Genomic DNA, 24,764 nt, shown 5'->3' with positions numbered 1-24,764 from the left:
AGCAACAGTAAGATTCCTACTCCGGTTGATCAAGTCCGAAGGAGATAAATCGGGTTTTTGTCGGACCGAAAGTGGAGGATGTCCACTTAGACGTTAACCATAAGATGAAGAGGGGTTTGGGTCGAGGTCTATTGTATTGAGAAATGATATATATTAAGCGGGGAAGATCGATCTCCTTCTGTATGCATATCAATAGCATCTTCGCGATTACTTCTATCTAATTCAACCATTGCCTTTTCAACAAATCTTGCAAAGTATACTAATATACCAAAATGTCCTCGGCGAACAACAAGATTCTCAACGTAGCTGTTATAGGATGTGGGGAAGTCGCCCAGATAGCTCATGTGAGTGATATCTGCATTGACCGATAGTGTCGATAGCGTCAGCCGTTGTTGATTGATTCTGACTAAGCATGTATATGACTCGTGTAGATACCAAACCTCATCGTCGCTTCTGACATGTACAAGATCACCGCACTATGTGATATATCCGTTCAATCACTTGAATTGTGCAGTAAAAGATTCGGTATACCTGATACGTTCACCTCTGTGTAAGTTTGAGTTTTGACCCACCCACAGCAAAGATCACAATGTACCACTCTACTTCGATTCATATGGTATGGGAAGTGCTGAACTCCCTGATTTTTTACTAGCACGGACCTCCTCGCTTCATCTGTACCTATCGATCTGGTATTCATCCTCACGGCCGACCAATTTCACGCGGAACACATCATACAATGTGCCAATGCCGGGAAACACATCATGATTGAAAAACCCATGGCTCAGACCTTGAGAGAGTACGACCTAGTGGAAGAAGCTAGAGTGAAGAATAACGTGGTGATTTTTGTAGGGTACATGAGGAGGTATGCTACTGCTTTGGAGAGGTTGAAAGAGGAAATCAAAGGGAAGGAAATTAAATATGTTAGAGTGAGGGATATCATTGGCAATGTGAGTGTTGCCTATGTCCATCCGTCTATCTATCCATGTGGTTTTTAAGTATTTATGAGGTGTATGGCTAATGTACATCATTGGTCATTTTCGATAGAACAAATACATTACTTCTCAATCAGGTCAATACCAACAATATTTCACCGACCACCCTTCGGCATCCACAGCCGAGATGATCAAACGAATCAAAGCGAACTTACACGAAAATCTAGGTGATAAAGCACAGGAGGATAAGCGTAATGCGCATTCATGGAGTCTGTTACACAGTTTAGCAAGTCATGATTTATCAGCAATGAGGGATGTGATTGGTATGCCAGAGAAATGTCTGTTCGCAAGTAGGAGTGATAATGGTGATAAGTCTTGGTGGTGGAATGTCGTCTGGGGATATAAGGGATTCAAATGTTATTATGAGGTGGGTCCTGTCATCCCTTCTTACTCTATAGGAGATCGGACTGACGTTGAATTGAGATGATCCCGGTAGATGGCAATCGACGAAGTAGCGGTGTTCGATGCGCAAATCGAAGTTTACACTAATGATAGTCGGGTCAAAATCCAATATGATACGTGAGTATACCTGAGAAAATCGTTATGTTCGGTACGCTGTGCTGGTGCTGATTATTTTGTATGGCTTCAGCCCATACGTGAAAGGATTGCCTATCAAGTTGATTATCCAAAAACAACTACCCTCCGGTGATTTCTCTGAACAAGTTATTCGACCCACATACGTTGATCCTTACACTCTTGAGTTACCGTTAATTTACGACGCGATCGTCAACGGGAAGGATTACAAGACGAAACCTCTAGATGCTAAGAATGATACGATATTAGCTAAGATGGTAATGGATGCGTTGATCGATTAGGTGAGACCCTGAAGAGAGATGATATCGAGTTGGGAGATCTGAATCAGTAGGTATTCAATCGCGGTACATCAGTTGGACTTTGGTCAGCAAGGGTTTAGCAGCAACAATAGGCGAAGAGAATATGTATTTATCTATGCATCCTTGAAAACCAAACAAAGTGAGAATGAAAAGAAGTGTATTGTGTGGTCGTTTAAAGCCATTCGACACTAGGTAGTCAAGGTTAACATCAGCTCGAGTAGGCGGAATACTTGGCATATAGACTCACGTTCCAGGTGGTTTGGAGGTGATATCGTATACAACTCTGTTAACACCCTTGACCTGTTTTGCAATGTCACACGTCAGCCCGCTAGGTCTGTCTTTCAAGATCAAAGATGCCCGCTCACCTCGTTGGTAATTCTCGAGGAGATCTTCTTCAATACCTGAGGAGGGAAGACGAACCAATCGGCAGTCATGAAGTCCTCAGTAGACACCGCTCGGAGCGCTACCACCTGATCATAGGTTCTCGCGTCACCTGCAACACCAACGGCTTTGACAGGCAATAGAGCAACGAAAGCTTGGGAGATTTGATCGTATAATCCTGCAGCTCGAACTTCCTCGATGTAAATATCATCGGCGTGTTGGAGGATCTTGATTTGTTCCCTTGTGACTTCTCCCAAGATTCGGATGGCAAGTCCAGGTCCAGGGAAGGGGTGTCGGCCTACCAAGTGGGCGGGGATGTTGAGCAATCGTCCGAGAGCTCGTACTTCGTCTGCAAATCCAGGTTATCATTAGCAAGTCATTGAAGAGAAGATGCGAAGCCAGTGAGTAAGGGAAGAGAAGATTATTCGACTCACCTTTGAACAACTCTCTAAGGGGTTCAATCAATTTCAACTTCATGTCCTCCAACAATCCACCGACGTTATGATGAGTCTTGATAGTGGCCGAAGGACCTTTGAACGATATACTTTCGATAACATCTGGGTAGAGAGTACCTTGCAACAACCATTCGATTTTACCTTTAGCATCACCACCTTTCTCTTCTACCTCTTTCTCAGCAGCAGCTTCAATCTTGGCGGCTTCCTCCTCGAACACTTCGATAAAGGTGTTTCCAATGATCTTCCTCTTCCTCTCTGGGTCTTCTACACCCTTCAATCGAGATAAGAATAACTCGGAAGCGTCGACAACAGTCAAGTTGACTCCCAGGTCAACGGTCAACATCTTGTGGACTTTGGCAGCTTCGTCTTTTCGTAACACTCCGTTGTCAACCATAATGGCGTGGAATCTAGAAAAAGAGATATTGTAAGTTAGCTTTGGTCAGAGATCAAATGCTGCTTCGACCTAGCTCCTAGCTACCCGCGTTCACACAGTTCGAGACCCCTCCAGCTCTAGATCTTACTTCTACTGAGAGGTTGTTCAATCACTCACCGATCACCGATAGCCTCATGCATCAGCTTGGCCGCGACCGTCGAATCGACACCTCCAGAGACAGCACCAATCACTTGTCCCTTCTCACCGCAAATCTGTCTGATTCTAGCGATTTCCTTGGGGATAAAACTGTCCATCGACCATCCTCCTTTGATACCACAGACGTTCTTGACGAATGCACCGATCACTTCTTTTCCTTTAGGAGAGTGAGATACTTCAGGGTGGAATTGGACACCGTAGACTGGTTTGGAGTTGTGGGCAATAGCTGTCCAAGGTGAGGTTGGGGTGGAAGCTACAACGGAGAAGTCGGGTGGGAGTGAAGTGAGCTGGTCGCCGTGGGACATCCAGACCTAGGGATTCTTGAGAGTCAGCATTGTGCCCTTTACTGAACGATCCCTGCTGTTGGATTGATGGTTCCTCTATCGAGTTCATCCTTTCATTCCTAAAAATTTTGAGATCACAGCTGCGTAATGTATATGCAACTGCTTTGTCTCTTTGTCTAAACGACGGCTCAGCTCACCTGTAAACCTCCATCCTCCTCCATCTCGATACCCTCAAACAACGCATCCTGCTGTTTATTTCCCGTCTTCTCAACTTTGATCTTGGCATACCCGTATTCCCTGTGGGTGTGCGCATCAACGTTTCCACCGTGAGTTCGAGCAATCTCCTGTAGTCCATAACAGATACCGAGGATGGGTACGCCTAATTCGAACACTGCTGGGTCGACGTGAGGGGCATCGGGAGCGTAGACTGAGTAAGGGGAACCGGAGAGTATCACACCTGTATATCAATCAAGGGGAGTTTTAGTCGATCGTTCAACGAGATTCTGACGAGTTCATCAGAGTTGCAGATGTGCAGCTGTCTGAACGTTTCTTAGGCTGGCGGCTTTTAGATAGCCGTTGTCTCCAAGATATATCTTGTCGACTGCCTTCTTTCATCCCATTTCGTTCGATCATCCAAAAGGTGACCCACCTGCAGGTTTCCAGCTCAACTCGTTGATCTTCTGCGTACAAGGCAACATTTCACAGTACACCTATTCAGACCCATCTTCATCAGCGCCGATCCCTATCACATGGATAGTTGAAAGAGACCATAGCTTACATTTAATTCACGACATCTTCGAGTGATCAAGTGAGAGTACTACCAACATCTCATGATCAGCTATTGTTATTGTCTTACTTGGAATCCGAATTGTTGTTCGTTAACTCACCTGAGATCCAAAATCGAGGATGAGGATGGTATCGTACAAGCTGTGGATCTCCTCAGCGGAGGTAGCGGCGGCAGTGGAAGACATCTTTATAGTGATCTATATCTAATTTCTAGTCTATAGACTCTAAAAGAAGATGAAGAGCTCAGGTGGACCACCGAAAAGTGTGAAATCGCCTGAAATTTTGATTTTCTGACTTCTCGACTTAGCACGGTAATTGCCGAATCCGGTAATTTATGAACATAGATAGATAAGGCATTACTCGTACCGTGATAAAGATATAAAGATAGAATAAGATGCATTTGAAAGACAGACTATCCAGCAATCCCCTATGTATGTATGTATAAGATCAAAATATATTAATATAGTGCAAGATCACTCGGTCTCAACCATGTTTCTGGACTCAAGCCCATCTGATATGAGCTTCTTCAATGATCTCCTAATCGTCGCTAATCTTACCAGCTTCTAACCACGAGTTCAACATTGTAAGGGCTTCTTTGGGCTTATCGTATGGTACCATGTGACCCGCGCCTCTGATCTTGAGCATCTGTCGTGTGAAAGAGAAGATATTATCAGCAAATATGACATGGTGGTCAATTCTGACTGGGCGAGAAAGTAGCTAGAACAACACTAACGCTCAAATTACCATAAGTTTTGAAAGTTCCTGCTACTTTATCATCCACAGTCCAATCTGACCATTCCGCCAATTGGTATTCCTCTGCTCCGGTCCATTCGAGTCTCTCCATCCACACCTCGTTGGCAATGTGATTGCAGATGAAATCGAGCATACCGACGTACTGTTCCAAATAATCAGTATCTGTGATATCTTTCTCACCGAACGAAATGCGGTCAATACTTACGTTCAATACTCTTACACCTCTTTCCAGCAATCCCGCTACATATAGCCAAGTCTGGCCAGTAGAATCTAACGATTGCCCAAACCTGCTAAATACGCCATCGTCGCATGAGGACCAGTTACCTCTGTGCTGGTGGACTCCAAGAATATCTCGTACGTCAGGCAAGTCGAGGTAAGTTTTGATTTTCTTACTGTAAAATATATGCGTTAGTTTTGGTCCTTTCAGTCGTCTCAAACGAGAGTGCGGGATCGAACATTAAAGAGTGAAAACTCACGTTACTGGATAACAAAGTGAATCGCTCAATTCCTTAGGAGAGCAAGACATCGAGACGTCATATGGGTTGACGCCAGCACTCCAGAAGGAAGTTTCCAACACTTCTTCACAGTAGTTCATAGCGATGGAACAAGCTGTATAGTCGTGCGATTGAATGCAGTTTCTGTGGGCCATTTGATTACATCTTGGTAACTGATTCATCGATGACACAGATAAATTGGTCAGTACTCTCTGGAGGTCGAAGGAGTGGGACACCGACTACTTACATTCTCAGCCATGTAAACGCAATTAGCGATGTTTTGTACTGGCTCGGTGAGATCCCCGTTCAATGTACATTGCTACACCCAAGATCGTCAGCCTCGATATGAATCATGTTGGATCTGATACATGTATTACACATCGCTGACTTACGAAAGGGAAGTAAGACTCCATCGTACTGACTAAAAGTCGAGTAAGAAAGTATACCATCAGTGACAGCCTTTGACATCAATCTATGGTCTTCTGCCTTGCAAACTCACAATGATCAGTGACTCCATTGCCGATCATTACACTTTGCAGGTTAATTGGTTTTTTGCCATCCTTGATCAATTTTCGGTTACCGTCGACAACAGCTGAGGCAAAAACTGGGAGGTATCGACCCTATACATGCGAAGTCACAGCCGATCAGCTCTACACTACTTGGGATTAATCAAAGAGGTCTATTGAAGTGATATACTTACACCGTATGATTCACCAGCCATATGGAATGGTCTACCTTCAAACTCCTTGAAAGTTTCGAAGAACTGAAGCAGTCATTGGATGTCAGCGATCGTGCACAGCCGACTTGAGGGGAAAATAGGGAGACTTACGATCGATACGAACGCTTGTACATCGATGGCTGCGGCTTCGGTAGTTCCGACTTTCTGCAACCCCCGTGTCAAGGTCAGTGACAGAACAATTTCTTGGGAGTGCCTCGGTCAGAATGGAGATACGTACTTGACCATGTTCTGAATGCGAGAATCCCACTCCAATAGGCTCATCAAGGAAAAAGATATTTGCCTGGGAAAATCATCAGTGACAGTCCTTTTCTCTGATTCATCAACACAAGTGTAACGTCGAAACGTACTTTTTCATTCCATGCATAAGGGTTTACCTTGGTGTCGTTGGCAGATTTCGGGCCGTCGGCCACTGAACAAGGTCCAAGTTCCATCAACATTCCTAAGGAGGATGAACAGCCTGGTCCACCTGCGAATGAATGTAAGATGATGAGCTCAATTGTTCCAGTATTTTTATAGTATATACAGTTTCTCCAATCGGAATGGGCGAGAAGCAAGCCCAAGATAGGGGGCATGAAACACTCAAGCGAGCGGGCTTACCGTTAATCCACATGATGACAGGATCTTCCTTGGGTTTCGATCTCGATTCGAAGAAGTAGAAGAAGAGGTCTTTACCATACCCAACATCGAGGTAGCTGCGAGATGTCCAGATGAGCATACAAGGTGGCATGTTGTGCGAGGTTAGGAAAGCGCTATAATCAGCTCAGACAGGGTACTCACCCAGAGTACGATCGTACATCCGGATCGCACCACCCTGAAGTAGACTTGATTCTGACTCGATGATCCTATGATATGAGAGATTTCTGTCAGTCACGAGCTTGCGATCGGATGTTCACCTTGTGATGCTGCTTGATACAACAGGATTTGATCTGCTTTGATTGTACTATCGGAACAGTCGATCTCGCTGATATATCACTTACAGGGAATTTCTTATGGGTGAGGACGGTAAATTCGTCTCCCACACTCTCCAGTCGGATAGCATTATCGTATCCCAAAGACGTACTTGGATGTTGCTGCACGAAGGTATCGGCGAGGTTCAAGGCTTCCTGAGGCGTAGGGATATGTGGTAGTTGGATTGCTGAAACCAAGGGGAGTAAACCCAAGAGTGCTGTCGATAAGTGCATGACGGAGATTGCCAACGTGTGAGAACTATGGACACAAATGGAGAGCACGAAGAAGGAAGAAGGGAGGCGAGAGGCTGAGCCAGCACACAGATACCAGAAGTGACTATATAAGGGCGAGACGAATGTACGGTGAAATGGCACTATGTGGATGTTGACTGATAAGACACTTGATGATCCATGTGGTGAGTGAGGGTGGTTGAGTGGACCTGATCGGTTAACTTACCTGTCGGTCGAATCCGGTTGTTGGATTGTGGAGGTTGCGAACGAACGACATGAGAACACCATATGCTCCCATGAAAGTTGGCCCCGACCTTGTTAGTGATCACCCTATGCTGTTCTGCTTGCTCGATGGGATGCACCGCATCGGAACATGTAGATATCCGATTCTCCGACTTGCAGTCCACCGTTATGCTATTTTCAACTCCTGCTTCATCTTTGTCCGCAAATTTAGTTTCATTCCTGTTCTTCCCAACTGTTACTTGACTTGCAATAGACCAAATCCCAGAGTTCATGCTGCACGGCTTCAAGTGCAAAAGTCAGAAGGTGAGATGGAGAAGTGTGACTATGCATCTATGCTAAAATTGATGTTGTTTTGAGTATAAGATGGTATATAGGCTATGTGGTATCTACTTCATTTCATGTGCTGTGGTGAAGATCCACTACATTGTTTCCTCCACTATGGCTTCTTGGTCTTCTCGTTCATTCCTACCATCTGATAGGTAGACATTATATTATGGTTCTGGCTACTGATCTTTGCTCTCTGCCCTACTCAGGTTGGACGACCCCTACTTTAGCAGGTCTCAACACTCTATTACCAATCATCCAACCTTCCGAATTGACTTCCATGATCTCTCCGGGGCTATGGGGTGAACCGTCTTTCTTGGGAGGGGCAACTTCCTTCGGGATCATGAATTCAGCTTCGTGAAGGTTGGGATCGAACACCTCTCCTTTAAGATTATCCAACTTCTTCATCCCGTGTCTTTCAAATGTTTGCACCAAGGCTTTTTCCGTTAATCCTACTCCGTCGAATAACTGTTTGAGATGTTGGTTGTCGACTGGTATAGGTTGAGGTACACTCCTCAAAGCTTTTTGCAATACATCTACGGTACCTAACAATGCTCGAGCAAAAGAAGCGATGGCGAATTCAGAGGCCTTCTTACGTTCTTCCTCGGCTCGTCGGATGGCTGTTTGATAGTCTGCTCGGGCGTATTGGACCTCTTTCTGTCGATGCGGATTACAGACAGCCAGCCAGCAAGTGAAGGATAATAAACAGGGTTGGTGGAGGTGGACAGATGAAGGGTTTCAAGAAACGTGATTGTCGAAGATTACCAGTATGGTATAGAACAAAAACAAAGAATGGAAAGCGAAGACGGTGAGAGATCAGCTTTGTCTCTTTATGTATGAATTGGGCGAATGCAACCCACCTTCAACTCCTTCAATTCCTCCTCCAACTCCTTAGCCCTCTTATCACTCTCCATCTTCGCATTTTCCAGTTCTGTTATTCTCTTATCCTCCTCAGCATGGAATGACTCTTCCTTCTTAGCATCTGTCGATTCGGAATAGAATCTAGCGCCCAGTCGAGTAGCAGGTAAGGGTATTATTCGACCGGCTGAAGTGGCCATAGGAGGTCGAAGGGGGATTGAAGATCGGAGGGATCGGAGTGGTGCGGCGATAGTTCGAGGATTCATACTGGTCGGGTTTCGCCTGGAAGTGGTAATATATACTCTATACCTGTACCTTGATGTATGTGGTTGTGCAATGGGATATCTTTGTTTACTGTTTGGAATGCTTTCGTTGATGATCAGTCACTGCAGAATACCTATAGCACTGGTATGTTCGAAAAAAGTTGGAACATCGTATGCAGGTGGAGGGGAGGAGTTGACCTTCGCTTTTCATCCGAGAACCGCCCGTCTCCTAAATGGATGACCTAATTAAGTTGGTGGCGGCGTTTTGAGTAATTCCGGGTAAGAAGGTGATTTGATTCCGTCCGTGCTGTTGCATGGTGGGTGAGTGTTTACCCTTAAATTCCCAGATACAGCCATATCATAACACAACCATACAAAGTGATTGATCTCTTACAGCCAGAACAACAAATAACCCTTTGTCATACAGACATATACATCTTACATCTCAACAGCACTGTAGAGCTCAGCGCAAATCAACAGCGGCTCGACCCAGACGACCTTGAATACATAAGTCATCCCCAAAAACACTCGAAGCACTCCTATATCCTCTCTTCAAGCCGTTCTTTCGGCGACTCCTGCTCGAGATGTCGGAATCAGCTTCGACACCTGTTCCACCTCCCGCAGAAGGATCCACTGCACCCGAGGGGTCCCCCAGACCTGTACCATCATCTACCGAGCTCACTCCAGCACCTGCAGAATCCAATACCAACACACCCTCTCATGAACCAGTTATCGATCCCGAATTGATGGATTTGCCCGCACCTCCTCATCACAACAACAATAACACCAACAGCAACTCCACAGGTAACAATGCGAATGGAACTCAACAGGAAGGTGAAGTTGGATCCAAAGAGTATGATATACACGGTACAAGCTCAGGAATGGGAATAAGGGAATCAATAGCTTCTGCTCCCAATCCTCGACCGGCGGATTTCCCACCTCCGGATCAATTGAACGAAAACTTGTCTTTGGATATGGACGCGATCGCACAAATAGCAGCGGAGAATGAAGACATGCCTGGATCACCCACTGCAAAGATGATGAGAGCGATCGCACCTCCTACAGCAATCATGACAAATCCCGAATGGCCTCCTGTAAGTACCACATTCTGATGGTGGTGGCACTGCCGCTTGTTTTTCTTTATCTTATCGCTATCTCTTCCTTCCCCTCATCATCCCCTTCTGACCTTGTGGCAATTGTCAATAAGATATACTGATTCGTGGCAATTCATGTTTTTCGTAGCCTCCTCCCAACGCTAGTGTCAATCTCTTCATTGGTAAGTCCGAATTTACCCTAATGCATAAAACCAGGAAAAGTACTCTGGACTGACGTGATCGTCTCCTTTTTTTAGGCCGTGCATTACTGTCAAACGGAAATGATAACTGGCCATTGGTGAGTTCGGTTCAACATCAACCTCTTAGATACCTTTATCTCTTATCACCATAGTGGTGATGTTCACACGCTTGATCGTGTAATCCTCTCCGTCATCACGCCTCGAAGCGGTGACGCGTCACCATAATTCACCATACTCCCGTTCTTACAGTCCATCCATGAACCCCTATCTTTCTCTATATCTCATGCGCATCATAACGCTTTGGATAGGCCATATACCCCCACCTGCTATCCAATCCCAACCCGAAACATAGAAGAATCCATGCTGACGCGTATAAATACATTTGTTTCTGCAATCCCCGTCGCTTCCGACCACATAATCACACATTCAACGCACTGTACCCCTTGTTCTCCTCTTCTCTCAACCCCACTGCACTTCATACCCACTGCACCCAACCCCTCTGATTTTTCCCCTCCGCCGACATTCACCATTTGCCCCTCCCAGAAACCCAATGAAATCGTCAACTGGATCCGAAAACACTACCCATCCGAATGGGATGGTGACGAAGGACGATGTTCGGCCCATCGAGTGCGAACCTACCTCGCCCGTAAGGGTGCTGACATGTACTACGAGAAGTTGAATCAAGGCTGCATCAACGGATGGCGAATTCGTGCCAACCATTTATGGAGGTTCGATAATGGTGGATTCCAAGGAAGGGGTATGAAGCAGGAAGAAGCTGCGGCGAACGCTCAGAAGGAACAAGAAGCTTTGGCTAATGCAGCTCGAAAGGAAGCTGCAGCTGCTGCCCTTGCTGCTGGACATCCCAATGTCAAAGTATCAATGTCGAGTCCAGGTATAACGACTTTGTCTCAAGATGCTTTAAGTACGTTACATCAACAGGCAGCCAGTCAACCGAATAAGAAACCTAGACTGTCAGCTACCTCCACTCACGCCAAGACAGGTGGTTTGACGGGTCAATCTAGACGACGAAATACTAAAAAAAATTCATTACCTGCTCAACAACCTCAACAACAACAACCACAGAGTGATTTGGGTTTCTCTCAACCCCAACAACAGGATCAGAGTCAACAACAGCAACACCAATCGTATTATCAAGATGGAACGCAGTTATATGGAGTTGGTCAATTGGATAATAATCAGATTCAACCTGATCAGTCTACATCAACCAATGTTTTAGATCCATCGCTGAACCAACAGACTGGTACTGGTGATGGAGTCGATGGAAATGATGTGGACATCAATATGGTGCAACAGGCTATGCAGGCTGCGGCCGGCCAGATGGACGATTTGGATATGGGTATACAGCTTCCCATCGAAATGCAGATGCATTCCAACGGACATGAAAATGACGATGTGGATGATACCAGGTTTAATTTCGAGGTCGTAGATGTTAGTCCGGCTGATGGTCATGGTCATGCTCAGTATGGGGGAAATGGTAATTATGGATATACCGGATAGGAGTAGAATTATATTTTGTAAAAAAGAAATTTACTTTGTCTCAATCCCATCTCCTAACCGTTTTCCTCAGAACAGACATTCTGTCCACATTCTGTGCATCTTCTTTCTTTTTCCCTTCATCCATTCCGATTTACAGATTATTCTGATTGTTTCCTTTTTTACCCATTACCCCTATATATTTTATATTTTGTCTTATACCCCATATGAAAAGCCGTCATTCGTCTCCTGTATGATGATTAATCTTGGGATGGAAAAGATCCCATTGAATTGATCAATTTGAGAACTGGATGTTCAATAATCATATAAATAATATACTATCAACCATATATGTATATGTGTAACAAATGCTTCTCTCGCTCTGATATCGCATCATGTCATTAGGATTGAACATGTTTTGTTTGATATAGAACACGTTTGCATTTAGCATATGAGCATATGAATAATGATTTAATCTAAACTATTATCGCACAGCGACTAAAGTAAATTGAACGTCCCTGTTCTATTCCTATCTACACTCCAATTTCCCCTACCGAACGATAAATATAGTATAATATGATGTTTCAGACATGCTCCACAGTGATCTGATTTATGGATTGATAGCTTATTGCACAGAGATATGTTGAATAGATCTTTCCTCACTTCGTCTTCCTCGGCATGACACGAATACTCCGATCCTTCGCTTCATCTTCTTGATCTCCTACCACTCATCATTTCCTCCTCGAACTTTGCCCTCATACTTCTATCGATTGTCTGTATGTAATAATCCCCTTGATCGCCTTTCCAAGTGACCCAATCTGGGAAGTAGCGATGTTTGGTTAACTTGACGATCGCACCGAATGAGTCGCACTAAATGGCATCAAGGGATAAAATTAGTGTCAACATCTTCAAGCTATACAACGACTGTCGACGTCAAATGACTGATCAGTTGATAGGCAAAAACTCACATTATTCTCATTCATTCTGAATCCCTCCTGCACAAAAGGTTTCAAGCTCACTATCTTCGCGCCATCATTGAGATCAAGGAACATATTCGTCAAGTCGTTGTTTAGCGACGAAGGGAAGACTTCGTTGTTGACCAGCTGTCATACATCAAGCTTAAATGAGCGGAAGGTTTTTGTGCTACGAAAGAAAGATAGACTTACAACAACATCTGCTTCTCTCAATCTCGTAGATACCATCGGATGTACCCTAAAGTCACCTTCGTGCACTTCAACATCCAGATTCCCCTTTAACCCCCACATCGCCCATCGACGTTGCACCTCTTTGAGTTGTAGTCTCGCACAGTGAGCTGGTACAGGCAAGAGTTCGAATCCGTAACTGCGACAAGGTAAACTTGTTATCAGCTTTCATACCCTTTACTCCGGCTAGGAAGAAGCTCACCTTCTTGATCCCGCTTGGACCGCTGCTTGGAGAACACAGTTGCCTACACCACTTCCCAAATCCACGCTATGATGAATAGTCAGTATATAGACTCGCCATTCTGTAAACGGGAAAAAGATAACTCACAATACTGAATTGGGACCGAGTTTCGTCTGTTCAATGACTCGGCTCATGAAGCTATAAGATAGGTCAGCTAAAGGATCAAATGCAATGACATGTGATCCAGCTGGACTCACTTATGCCTCAATTCACCGTACGCATCTTCTTTCGCACTGATAGCTTCCGCGACTTCTGTAGGATGTTTGGGATGATGCTAACAAGAGCCATTTCACTTCCATCAGCTTACACAACATTAGGCCGCGATCCAACAGAATTATGCAACTCACCGCCAATGTATATGCATAGGGGCCGACCACCCTAGAGTATGCGGATTCATGAACTAAGTCCACCAACTGCGACCATTCCCTCTTCTTCATCTGCTTTCCCTTCATGTACACCTTCATACTTCCTTCTTGTTGCAGTTCTGACATAGCGTTATTGAACCTTTCCATAGCCCGCAAGAAGCCCGGTCCATCTCTACGATTAGGTGCGAGAGCTTTACGCAAGGCATCACCTATCGTTTCTGTCGGTAAGGAGTCTGGAGGAGGAGTAGCAAGGGATCCGGCGAATGGGGAAGTGAGCCTGGAAGGCATTGATGAAGGGGTATCCAATGGATCGGAAAGGGAGTCGGACAATCTACCGAAAATATGCGTGTGAGAGGATGGAATGTAGTCTGATCAAAGGTATATCAAACTGTCAGCTTCGACATCAAGACTTGTAACACGTTTCTGCAGCTTACGCTCTAGGATCATACGAAGAGCGTTCCTCAATTCTGATATAGGATTATATTCTCCTGCGGAAGTCGGAGTGAGAAGGATGAACCTGCAAGCAAGATCATCTGAAAGTCAGTTGACATGACGAATACTGCTCGTAGTGGTCTAACTCACTTTTCTTTGCAGCCTTCAGCAGGATATAGTAATTCAACTGAAGGTGGAACATCACCATTCTCGAAACCGGGTTGAGGGAAATCTATCAATATATACATATCGAATTAGCGTTTTGCCCCGCATCACGACTAGTATCGCAGACAGGGCTCACAAGCTTGATATTTCTCCAAGCCTTTGCTAGTCTCTCCCCATCCGTGTCCTGCACTAGCCCACCCCTTCATTTTCCCTTTCAATACCTCTTCACATTCTACAAAACCGACCCATCCTCTACTATATTCCCCTCGCATGTCCACTTGATCCAAGCAGAACAAATCATCTTTCCTCCCTAGCAAATCATCATCTCTACCTAGTAAGCTTGTAGGCGTGGAATTGCCGGAAGGTGATGGCTTTTGACGTTTCAATTTCGGTTTCGGATCCAAGGCATCTTCACTTGATTCAGATTCTGAGCCTCCATTGTCTGACTCCGATTCAGATTCCGATTCCACACGTTCTATCCTGTTTGCCTTCCTCTTCTGACCAGGCGATCTACTATGAGCAGGCGATGATCTACTCTTAGCTGGCTTGGGACTACTTGATTTGGAATCAATGATAGCTGACGAGACCTTCTTGAGTAATGTCGGTCTAGGTGATGTCGATGATGTACCATTCTTGCTAGGTGAAGTAACCCCGTTGATCCTCCCCTTGTTTGCACTTGTGCTGGTACTGCTAGAAGGTACTTTCAGATGTCCAGTAATAGTGCTACTACTGCTATAAAATTTCGATGATGAGGGTGTTGATGTGGATGTTGGTTTTGGTTTTTGGACGACGGAGACTTTCACTTTCGATACCTGTGGTCCGCGCTGTGTACCATTTTGATCGCCGAATATCGAAGAGAACATGATCTACTTCTATACAGCGAGACCTGCAAAGAGAATGTGTGACTAGATGGGAGATGAGATAACAAGGAGATGTGAGGGGGTAAAAGGGAAAGAATGTGATGGAAACATGAATGGTTAAATTGAGATGGATGTTTACGATAAATAAATCGATTTATTTGCCACTCAAAGATCAGATAACGGTTAAGTTAACATCCATCCTTCTTGAAATTTCGAAATTATCTATACCTATCAATCGTTCTGTACATCTCCTCACAGGTCTTCCAAAAAGATTCACTGCACAGGCTGTGTAGCTAGGGTATCACAGAGCAAGAAAACAGGTCAAGCATCCGCTCTATCCTCACCATGTCGAATTCGTTCCCATCTCTGGCGCACACTCCTCGAGCATTCCCGCTACCGACCATCTCAGAAGACACGCTTCATTATGTCCTTCATCTCCCACCGAGCTACGATCCCACCTCGACCGCTTTACTGCTCACTCAATATGTGGAGTCATTACTCATACAGCCGTGGCTGTGGAACAAGGATTCATGGGAATTGAAAGTTTCTGTTAATGGAGATAAGTTGGAAGGCACGATGAGAGTGGGAGATGCAGTTGACGATGAGTGGTTGGTAGTCTGGTTATTGTTGAAGATCAGTGAGAAATGGCAAGATGTCGTCATTGGGTAAGCTCGAGTCTCTTATTAGCTATGTTACCATTATATGAGTACAACAGCTGATTTCAATGCTTTATCCATAGCGTGCGAGATACAGATGGCGAATTCCTGTTGATCGAAGCTGCCAACGAACTTCCATCTTGGGTCTCACCTGAAAATGCTGAAAATAGAGTATGTCTTTTGCTCTCCCACATCATCACTAGGTTGCTGACATGATACTCATGTATTGTAGCTTTGGCTTCAAGGTGGACATCTACATCTGATCCCATTATCTATACGTTCAACTCCATCAAGCTCGAAACCGAGACAGATACCGGATGATGAAGACATGGAGAAACAGTTCGATCCCGAGTCCTACATATCTGAAGAAGACGCTATCAAAGCTGTTCGGACTGGTAGGTACAGAGTGGATGAGAAGATGGAACAAGCAGTCTGGGATAGGATATCATGGTAAGTTGTCCTAGTTCGATTCTCAGGTGTTTTCAGGTGAGGCTGAAATTTCATCTTGGGTGTAACAGCTATCCAGACGCTCTAAACACTCATCAACATAGGACTAAAGCATATCTACCTGTTCCAATAGCTAAAGCTCTGAAGAAGAATCTAGAGTTGATACAGAAAGCTGTCGAAGGGTTTTATGTCAGAGATCCATCTCAACTACGTGTGAGTGATCATTTTCCTCTAGTTGAATAACTGTTGATGAGAAATCGCTTCCTGTGCCTCGTGCTACCATTAGGCTGCAGCACGTATGACTCATTTCGCACCTTCCACATCTATTCTTACACCTATCACAATGACCCGAGCTGCATACGCTCAGCTGCAAGGCCAGGCTTTCCACCCACCGAGGATATTCGGTCCGGAATGGCATGTACCTGATGATCCAAATAACGAAGGCGAAAAACGATGGAGGGATTTGGGTATAAAGATAGCAACGGGATTCGAAATCATGTACAAGGAGGGTGGTAACAAACATCGAAGCGGACCCAACAACCAGATTGAGGACGGCTCTTTGGTTAGTGACGAAGGGTATAAGGTATTTTTGTATAACTTGAGGGAAGCGGGATGGTTCGGTGATGAGTTGGAAGGTAGTGAGAAGTGGAAAGTGAGAGAAAAAGAAGCTAAAAAGGGATATCAGAGTATCAAATCTTCCGAGTGAGCTTGCTGTATACTGGTTCGATACTATTAGCTGCTGGTTCGATACTATTAGCTGACAATTGACCATTTTGGACTATTAGTACTGCTTCCCAAAGACCTTCATTCGCTTATCTGGTTGACTCGGCAATTTCATCTGCCTCAGATCTCGTTCCCGGAACACTGAAAGTTGACTCGTCATATGAGGAAGATAGTGAATCGTGGTTGGAAGTCTCACCTGACGAATTGGACGGGATGATGATGCGTGCATCTGGGCGTACAGCTAAACCTGGAGAGAATACAGATGGAAAGGCAGAATTGGGAGAGGAACATGGTCAAGCATTACAGGATTTGGCTAAGAAGGTAGAAGATTTCGTTGGTGGTCAAGGTGATTTGACTGGTGCGAGATTCGAAGAGTAAGTCATCGCCATCCTTTGGGATTTTCCTGAATGAGCATGCTGATTTGCTTGTATGTTGTAGTGAATTATCGGATGAAGATATGGATGACTCCGATGACGATGACTCAGAAGAAGAGAGAAAGACATTAGAAGCTCAAAAGGAGAACCGACTGAAGAACCTTATCGCACCTCTTCCAGATGACCAATGGGGTAAGAAAACTCAAACTCGACAAGAAGGTTCTTCTGCGTCGAAAAATGATTCCATGTCGTCGAAAGATAAAGTAAAGAAAGAAGTTAAATTCGATCATAAAGACATTTTCTCCTCTTCATCGTCTTCGGCAATCAGACCACCGAGATTCGCCAAGCAAGAGTATGACGGAGTAGTATCTGAATCTTCGGATGAAGATGAGGCAGAGGATGAGTTACCTCCAGCGGGGACAATAGGAAGGAAGATCGCTCAGATGAAATGGTCTGAAGGTGATCGTCGAGCTCCCAGGAGCGCTACGATCGAAGAGATCACCGAAGAAGATGAAGAGATGGAAAGACAGAGTCAGCTGAAGCTGGATGGTGATATTGACTTAGATGAGGAGATGCAACGGCGTGTATGGGGTGATCCCGATGAAGGGGAAGGTGATGATGATGACGACGACGCGGACGATGGGATGGAAGTAGACGTAGATATGGCTGAAGAACAGGAAGAATTTCTCAAATTCGCTAAAGAAGCTTTGGGCATAAACGACGATTTGTGGAAAGGGATCATAGGGGATAGAGAAGCACGAGGAGGTGAGTTGTACAAATAATTGTCCTTGAAATTACTGATCTCATTTGATATGGTAGCATTCGTTCCTCAGAATGGATCTGGATCTGGATCGACTTCGAAATTCAAACCATCCGATTTGCCTCAGCCTTCCAACAAATCCATCAACAAGTCGAAAGTCAATAATGGAAAGAAAGTCCAATTTGATACAGGTTCCGAGGATTCACCACAATTGACCACTCAACAAGGTAATTCATCCTTGAGCTCATTCGACGAAGTTATGAAAGCCATGGACGAAGAGCTATCAAAGAACAAGCCTCAATTATCTACAAACAAAGAAAAACTAAAATCGAAATCAAAGTCAAAGTCAAAATCTTCCTCTCAAGCTTCATTAAACAAATCCCAAAATCCGAAACCATCTTCATCAAATCCTTTACCTCCTCTTCCTACCGAGGAAGATCTTGAGAATATGGAAGAGGATGACCTACTAGCTATGGACAGAGAACTTAAAGCAGCTCTGAAAACCGCTGGTATATCAGATGACGAGGATGAGGATGATGAAGAGATGAGAGAAGATTTAGGTCAATTGGGAGAAGATGATAAGAGAGAATATGAAATGATGAAGCATTTCTTGGAAAGTTACAGATCACAATCTGGTAGTAGTGGAGTAGTAGGTAACTTGTTCGGTAGATTGGGTAATGATAACAAGCAATGAAATTAACATACAACATAGCTAAATGACAACAAATGCATAATCATCATCACGATGCAATGAATTGTATATCCAATGACTGCTTTACATTTTTTGATTTGAACCTCTCCTAATTCCCATTGATCTCAACGTCATCACCGTTAACTTCAATTTCACAACCTTGAGCATCGAGTGCGGCTTGAGCTTGAAGTACCATCTTATCTTCCTCGAGCTGTTCAATGTCATATCATTTATCAGCTACCACTCTTGATAAAACCTATCGGACGAATGAGCAACAATCAACTGACCTGTTCAATTTTCGATAACCTCTCTCTCCTCTCATCGATTAATTCCGCATATCTAGCTTGCAAATCCCTTTCTTTCCTCTGCAAGATATCCACCTCATCTTTGATCTTCTCCAATCTCGCCGGTGTACCACTTTCCTCAATCGTCCTTAACATTTGGAAAGTCTCGTAATCCCTCTTGGACTGTTGTATCTCCTCCATCAATTCTGATATCTTCGATTTATGTTTCGAATTGATCATCTGATATCCACCCAACTGTTTGGCCAATTTCTTCTCAGCCTTGGAAGCTTTCGTAGCTTCACTTATGACTTTTTCCTTTGTGAGCTCGATATTGGCTAGAAAACATTCCCTCAATTCATCTTCGGACAAAGAAGACTTCTCGACGTATTTCCTAAGTGTAGGTGAATATATCAAATTCTCTTGGGTATCCTGAGAAGACCAACTCGCGGAGAAATCATTGGCATTTTGATCTTGATCTTCCGAGAAATTCGATGAGATGGCTAATTTAAGTTGTTCGTCGCTTGCACCCGGTAGACCCAATTGACCAGCTAATTCGCTATGTATAGCTTGTTTAGCAGCGGCAACGAAATCATCTTCAGGCATATCATAATCTGAGGCGGTTCCACCAGGTGTGGAAGTGCCGGGAAGAGGATGAGCGATCGAATCGTGTTTCATCAACATGGCTACTTCCAAGTTGACCATTCTGAAGGCAGCTACCATGGCGGAGTCCGCATCAGCTTCGACCGAGTTCAACTCTTCCAGAATCTTGTAAGTATTGACGTTGACTGGTCGAGGTAGATTCTGCTTCACCACTGTACTTCGTCTTTCCAGTTCTAATTTCTCCTCTAATTCCCTTGCAGCCTTCAATCGTCTATCTCTTTCAGCTGCATCTTCTTCAGAGAGCGGTACCGCCTGGTCCTCTTCCTCTTCATCTTCTTCCGTCTCGGCAAGTTCGAAGTTATTCTCGGGTTTAGGCAAAGCGGCGAAACCTGCCTTCAATGCTCGTCGAGCGTCGGCTATACGTCGTTTCTCATCTCGAGGTGTTTCGCCATAGTATGACTCGCCATCGTTGATACTAAGGTTATCTCGTGGTGTTCGTGAGGGAGTAGCACCTACACCACCAACAGTTCGTGGAGTAGCAAGTACTCCGCCACGAGCAGGGGTAGCAAGGGGATTGGGAGTAGGAGCGACACCATGTCGGGGAGTAGCACCTTCGAAACCAGTTCCGCCAGTATCACCACCGTGGAAAGGAGTGTTCTCATCACCGAGAAGAGGGGTCTGAGCGTTAAGCATGTTTCGAAGATTTCGAGCTTCGGCCATAACGTTGTCCTCTGGATATTTCACAAGTCAGCATATCATACACGCCGCCAGCGATCAAAGGGAGCAATATATGACTCACGCTGAGGACCTGTTCTAGGTGTCCTTGCCATCCTAGCTTGACCTAAGCTCTCGTATTCTCCCAGTAATCCTTCAGTAGCTTTGCTTCCAGATCCTTCACCTCCAACAAGCTCCCGCGCCAATTCACCAGCTTGACCGATCTTCACTATATCCTCCAATTCTTGCTCTCCGACTTGAGGCATTGGTAAATTCAACTTCCTCCTTCTAATGATTTGTTCTTGTTCCTTCAGCTTCTTGATTTGTGCTTCTCTCGCCTGAACGAACTGCGCGGTCTGATTGCTCTTTCCATCATTACCCTTCTGTCGTTTCTTCTTCTCTTCCAATTCTTCTAGTTCCTGCTTCCTCTTTCCCTCTAAAGCTCGTAGCGACTGGCCGACAGGGGCTGCATACACTTTGGCATTCTCCTCCGCCACATCGTAGAATCCAGGTGCGGGTTGCTTTTCGAACGGGATATCGGCGTTGTACTGTATCATATGTGGGATCAGCTGACAAGTCGGTCTTGACGAATAATGCTGCACTTACGTCCATACCCTTCTTCTTGGTTTTAGGTCGAAGGCTATTCGTGATATTAGGTTAATAAATGGTCTTCACGCCTGTTTGCAGAACCGTCGACTCACTTGATACCAGCCGCCTTCAACTCTCTCTTCTTCTGTAAGAAAGCCAATCTTCTAGCTTCTTCTAATTGTCTTTCTCTAGCTTTCCTCTTGGCTTTTTTACCTTGGGTATTCGCCAATCTCGCTCTTGCTTCGGATAACATTTCTTTTTCTGCACACCACAACCAAATGTAAAAATCCATATCAGTCCACTGTTCAATTTCAGTGCTTTTGATTTGATTGGATTTGGTTTACTCACCATCATCATCCATATCTATGGGATCAGGTCTTGCCGCCCTCGTTTCAGGATCCGTATCAATTTCACCAGGTTTCAAACCTCTCACATCAGCTGCAGGTCTAGCTTCTACATTTTCGCCAGCACCCAATCCCAGCTCCTCGTTATCCTTGGCTTCCGCGTCGTCTGACAATTTCTGATACCTTTCCAAACATTGAGTTGCTGTTCTTCCGACTATAGGCGCTATCGTACGCCATTGTGTAGGCATCAACTTGGCGAGATGTAGTAGCTTTTCATCTTCCGTCTGCACATCACAAATACATCAGCTATCAGATTCTGTAATACCATGGAAGTCGTTGATGTGGGATAAAGCTCACCTTTGACCATTCGACCTTCTTGATGGAAGGATCTAACCACTCATACCATCTTGCTTTACATTGTTTCGGTGTTTTACGGACTAGAAGTGATGATATACGAGCCCATTGCTGAATGTTTGATCCATAAGGATCAGTATTTCCACAGACTGTCAGTGTGTCATCATTGCCTACTCACATTCTTCCCATACTTCGAGATAGCAGCTTTCAAGATCTCGTCCTCCGTGTTTCTCCAGACACCACCTTTGATGATGATACGGACCTAGAATGAGCATACAGCGTCAGAGATGCTGAGGACCATTGCATGGACGTACGCCTCATCCCATCCATCACACGGACACAAGTTGTTCACTCACCATGATGATAATCAGATGATCGGAGGATGCGATGTATAGACGTGTATGGATATAGATATAGATATAGGTATAGATATAGAGATACGCATAGGCTCATGAAGAGATGATTCCCTACACGCCACTCGGTGTCGCTGATTTGCGGTGTTTCTGCGTTCCGGGTCTGTGGCACCTGGCGTGTCACCGTACGAGTAATTATTAGTCTTATCTGGACAGTTAGTTATCTTATCTTCCGAACGTTTGTTAGGCATTCTAGCTACTCGTGGATCTCACGTTATCATTACTTGGTCGGCCCCGTTATCGATCTTCAAAAGCTCCAAGATGCCTATGAGCTATGATGCTAACGCTCTCCTTCAATTGATCTCATCCCTAGATTTCGGTCCAATCAACATAGAACTCGGTCGACATGCTCCCACGAACGTGGAATTGTCCCATTTACCCCTCGATGCGATACCCTCGATATTCCACTTGAGTCGTGCCCTTCTACGATCAAAGCTTCGCCCTCAGCTGCTGAACTATCTTACCGACGGCGTCGACACGGAATTGTTAGGTCCTCAGGGAAAAGTAGGTTGCCTTGTGGACTCGGTCAAGGATCAGGTGGTACAGAATATGCCTGTGGATGGAGAGGTTGGGATGACCGAATTCATGTCGATTGGGATATTCGGTGCAGTCAATGTCCTGCTATTGGAGAATTCGGCAAGAAACACATCTCGGGATGGACCCAGGAGGTATCGTGCCCGAGGCACAGGAGGCTCTGGAAGACCCGATGTTGAGATGCTTATCGATAACGCCAGAAAGTCGGTTTACGTCGAGATCAAACCACCCATCATAGCCTCATCAGCTGTCTTAGATGCGATACCTGAGATAATAGCTCGAAATGCGGTCTCGTTCAACAATGATCGCTCTGTCAGTGTCAACAATACGATGAGCGCTGTGATGGGTCTGACTTCGGCTGATATAATACCGGTAAACTTCTTACCAAAGTAAGTAGCAACGTTCTTCGCTTTGTGACGGAGTATGAAGCTGATATCACTTAGGTTCGAGCCCAATTCGCCTCAGGCTCCCCTACAGTCTGCTGGGTCTGCCTAACAAACAACGAGCGAAGTGTTTTGTTCTGGCTAAATCGAGGCAACAACAGGATCGAAGTCTCACCCACCGTTTCCAATTCGACTCAGCCTTCACCTACACACTTGGCACCTGATGTACCTGGGACCTTTGCCCTTTTTCTGTCCCTTGCGGTTCTTGATGATACCGATTACGTCTGTACAGGTGGAGGAACGGGATATTCTGCAGCTCAACAAGCAGCTCCCGAACAAATCCAGTCATCATCGGGACTTCGCTCATTGAGATCAGCTTTGGTTAGTAGAATCTTAATCTTCCAGTATATCTGAGGGCTGACTTCCCTCATTACAGCATGTTAGTCCACGAGGCACGCTTGGCTTTCTCTGTCGAAGCGGTCGAAGCCACAGAAACCGTGGTGCCAGCTCATCTAGCGCTTCTCAATCCGAAATTCGTGTCAATCTCGTGGCGGATACCGGTACGATGGGTAGTTCAATCTCTCCCCTTGTCACGAGAATGCTTGTAAACGATATTGCGTGGAAGCAAACAAGGTCTATAATGCTCTCAAAAGCCGAAACTTCTCGCCATCGTAGTCTGATCAATCTATACGAAAGATTCGCCAATGGAATTGTTCTCAAGACGACTCCGACTCGATTCGAAATCCTGCTTAGGGACTGTATCGGTAAAGGGCATGTTTGGCACACTTTTAAGGCTGAAATCAAACGTTTCGAAGGCGACGCGATCACGTATACACAGAAGATCATTGTCAAAGTATCTTGTCCAGATGCATTCTCAGCGAACCAGGAAGATAATTGGGTCTCCGCGCAGACCATTCGAAAGTATGTGGAACGTGAGATCAATGCTTTCGATCATTTAATAGGGCATGGACTCGATAAGAGAGGGATAGTCCCAGAGTTGTACGGTGTGCTCAAGGGTTCGAACATGAATGGGGAAGATATCCAATTGATCATGTTAGAAGATGCAGGTGTGGCTGTTGACTGGGAAACGATCACTCAGGAAGAAGGGTGAGTTACTGCTTCTCTGAGCTCCCCGTATCATCGAATGATTTACATGATCTTCGCTGATTGAGCCTCTGACATTCATAGTGATACCATCATTCGTGGCTATCTGCGAAACCGGCATGGGTCACAACGATATTGATCTTAGACATTGGGTGAGAAACCCTATAACTGGATCCATCAAAATAATCGATTTCGATAGGGCGAATCTAGAATCAGAAGTGATACTTGGTTTTGAGATAGGCTATGTAGAGGGTTACATCGCGGAAGCCTTGAAGAAACAAGCGGACAACAGTAATGGTATGAAACCAAACGCATTAGAAGAGTCATGATCACCAAACTCAGCATCACGAGTATTCTGCATTGTGCTTACTTCATCATCTGCCGATTTATCCTCTTTAATCAAAAACATCGTCTGCCGGTTGTACATTTACATTCACATTCGCAACAATCCTTGATAGCAGTTAAACGTATATATATCTATATAATGCGTGGTACACCTCATAGAAATCTACGTTCTTTCCTTCCTATTTGTTGTACATAGTAGTTTGAGGCTTATCATTTAGGCTGTGA

The 24,764-nt window shown here is 44.9% G+C and overlaps 9 protein-coding genes across 9 annotated transcripts; 4 read left to right on the top strand and 5 right to left on the bottom strand.

Annotated features, from left to right (window-relative positions):
- Positions 1-272: 272 nt before the first annotated feature.
- On the top strand, positions 273-1,807 carry I203_106215 (uncharacterized protein; the record flags this gene model as incomplete). Its single annotated transcript, XM_019147979.1, has 6 exons — positions 273-344; positions 432-550; positions 653-947; positions 1,045-1,359; positions 1,429-1,511; positions 1,582-1,807. The coding sequence occupies 6 exons, from the start codon at positions 273-275 to the stop codon at positions 1,805-1,807; spliced, it is 1,110 nt and encodes a 369-aa protein (XP_019002897.1).
- Positions 1,808-2,068: 261 nt separating this feature from the next.
- Positions 2,069-4,505, bottom strand: I203_106214 (GMP synthase [glutamine-hydrolyzing]; the record flags this gene model as incomplete). The annotated part of the gene is made up of 8 exons (XM_019147978.2): positions 2,069-2,125; positions 2,191-2,555; positions 2,641-3,068; positions 3,212-3,561; positions 3,732-3,991; positions 4,184-4,244; positions 4,313-4,351; positions 4,422-4,505. 8 exons carry the CDS (start codon positions 4,503-4,505, stop codon positions 2,069-2,071), a joined length of 1,644 nt encoding a protein of 547 aa, XP_019002896.2.
- Positions 4,506-4,857: 352 nt separating this feature from the next.
- On the bottom strand, positions 4,858-7,487 carry I203_106213 (uncharacterized protein; the record flags this gene model as incomplete). Its single annotated transcript, XM_019147977.1, has 14 exons — positions 4,858-4,965; positions 5,054-5,215; positions 5,279-5,465; positions 5,550-5,740; positions 5,815-5,886; positions 5,960-5,988; positions 6,067-6,187; positions 6,268-6,330; positions 6,397-6,450; positions 6,524-6,586; positions 6,654-6,772; positions 6,904-6,998; positions 7,084-7,148; positions 7,284-7,487. 14 exons carry the CDS (start codon positions 7,485-7,487, stop codon positions 4,858-4,860), a joined length of 1,533 nt encoding a protein of 510 aa, XP_019002895.1.
- Positions 7,488-8,252: 765 nt separating this feature from the next.
- On the bottom strand, positions 8,253-9,175 carry I203_106212 (uncharacterized protein; the record flags this gene model as incomplete). Its single annotated transcript, XM_019147976.1, has 2 exons — positions 8,253-8,708; positions 8,912-9,175. 2 exons carry the CDS (start codon positions 9,173-9,175, stop codon positions 8,253-8,255), a joined length of 720 nt encoding a protein of 239 aa, XP_019002894.1.
- A 581-nt stretch (positions 9,176-9,756) lies between these two features.
- I203_106211 (uncharacterized protein) lies at positions 9,757-11,984 on the top strand (the record flags this gene model as incomplete). The annotated part of the gene is made up of 4 exons (XM_019147975.1): positions 9,757-10,266; positions 10,415-10,448; positions 10,524-10,564; positions 11,010-11,984. 4 exons carry the CDS (start codon positions 9,757-9,759, stop codon positions 11,982-11,984), a joined length of 1,560 nt encoding a protein of 519 aa, XP_019002893.1.
- A 681-nt stretch (positions 11,985-12,665) lies between these two features.
- I203_106210 (uncharacterized protein) lies at positions 12,666-15,228 on the bottom strand (the record flags this gene model as incomplete). The annotated part of the gene is made up of 10 exons (XM_019147974.1): positions 12,666-12,830; positions 12,929-13,063; positions 13,127-13,301; positions 13,365-13,430; positions 13,491-13,541; positions 13,601-13,677; positions 13,751-14,136; positions 14,203-14,285; positions 14,351-14,432; positions 14,502-15,228. 10 exons carry the CDS (start codon positions 15,226-15,228, stop codon positions 12,666-12,668), a joined length of 1,947 nt encoding a protein of 648 aa, XP_019002892.1.
- A 342-nt stretch (positions 15,229-15,570) lies between these two features.
- On the top strand, positions 15,571-18,879 carry I203_106209 (uncharacterized protein; the record flags this gene model as incomplete). Its single annotated transcript, XM_019147973.1, has 8 exons — positions 15,571-15,890; positions 15,965-16,052; positions 16,114-16,331; positions 16,400-16,541; positions 16,615-17,030; positions 17,114-17,425; positions 17,490-18,190; positions 18,245-18,879. 8 exons carry the CDS (start codon positions 15,571-15,573, stop codon positions 18,877-18,879), a joined length of 2,832 nt encoding a protein of 943 aa, XP_019002891.1.
- A 106-nt stretch (positions 18,880-18,985) lies between these two features.
- On the bottom strand, positions 18,986-22,119 carry I203_106208 (pre-mRNA-splicing factor CEF1; the record flags this gene model as incomplete). The annotated part of the gene is made up of 9 exons (XM_019147972.1): positions 18,986-19,087; positions 19,164-20,491; positions 20,560-21,022; positions 21,081-21,114; positions 21,176-21,323; positions 21,411-21,690; positions 21,764-21,871; positions 21,939-22,022; positions 22,096-22,119. 9 exons carry the CDS (start codon positions 22,117-22,119, stop codon positions 18,986-18,988), a joined length of 2,571 nt encoding a protein of 856 aa, XP_019002890.1.
- A 315-nt stretch (positions 22,120-22,434) lies between these two features.
- Positions 22,435-24,523, top strand: I203_106207 (uncharacterized protein; the record flags this gene model as incomplete). Its single annotated transcript, XM_019147971.1, has 5 exons — positions 22,435-23,096; positions 23,151-23,192; positions 23,252-23,471; positions 23,527-24,197; positions 24,340-24,523. 5 exons carry the CDS (start codon positions 22,435-22,437, stop codon positions 24,521-24,523), a joined length of 1,779 nt encoding a protein of 592 aa, XP_019002889.1.
- Between the last annotated feature and the right edge of the window lie 241 nt (positions 24,524-24,764).

The sequence above is a fragment of the Kwoniella mangroviensis genome (genome assembly GCF_000507465.2).
Source record: "Kwoniella mangroviensis CBS 8507 chromosome 1 map unlocalized Ctg02, whole genome shotgun sequence".
NCBI lineage: Eukaryota > Fungi > Basidiomycota > Tremellomycetes > Tremellales > Cryptococcaceae > Kwoniella > Kwoniella mangrovensis.
The sequence above is the reverse complement of the archived record's forward strand: the minus strand, read 5'-3'. Positions and strand labels throughout refer to the sequence as shown.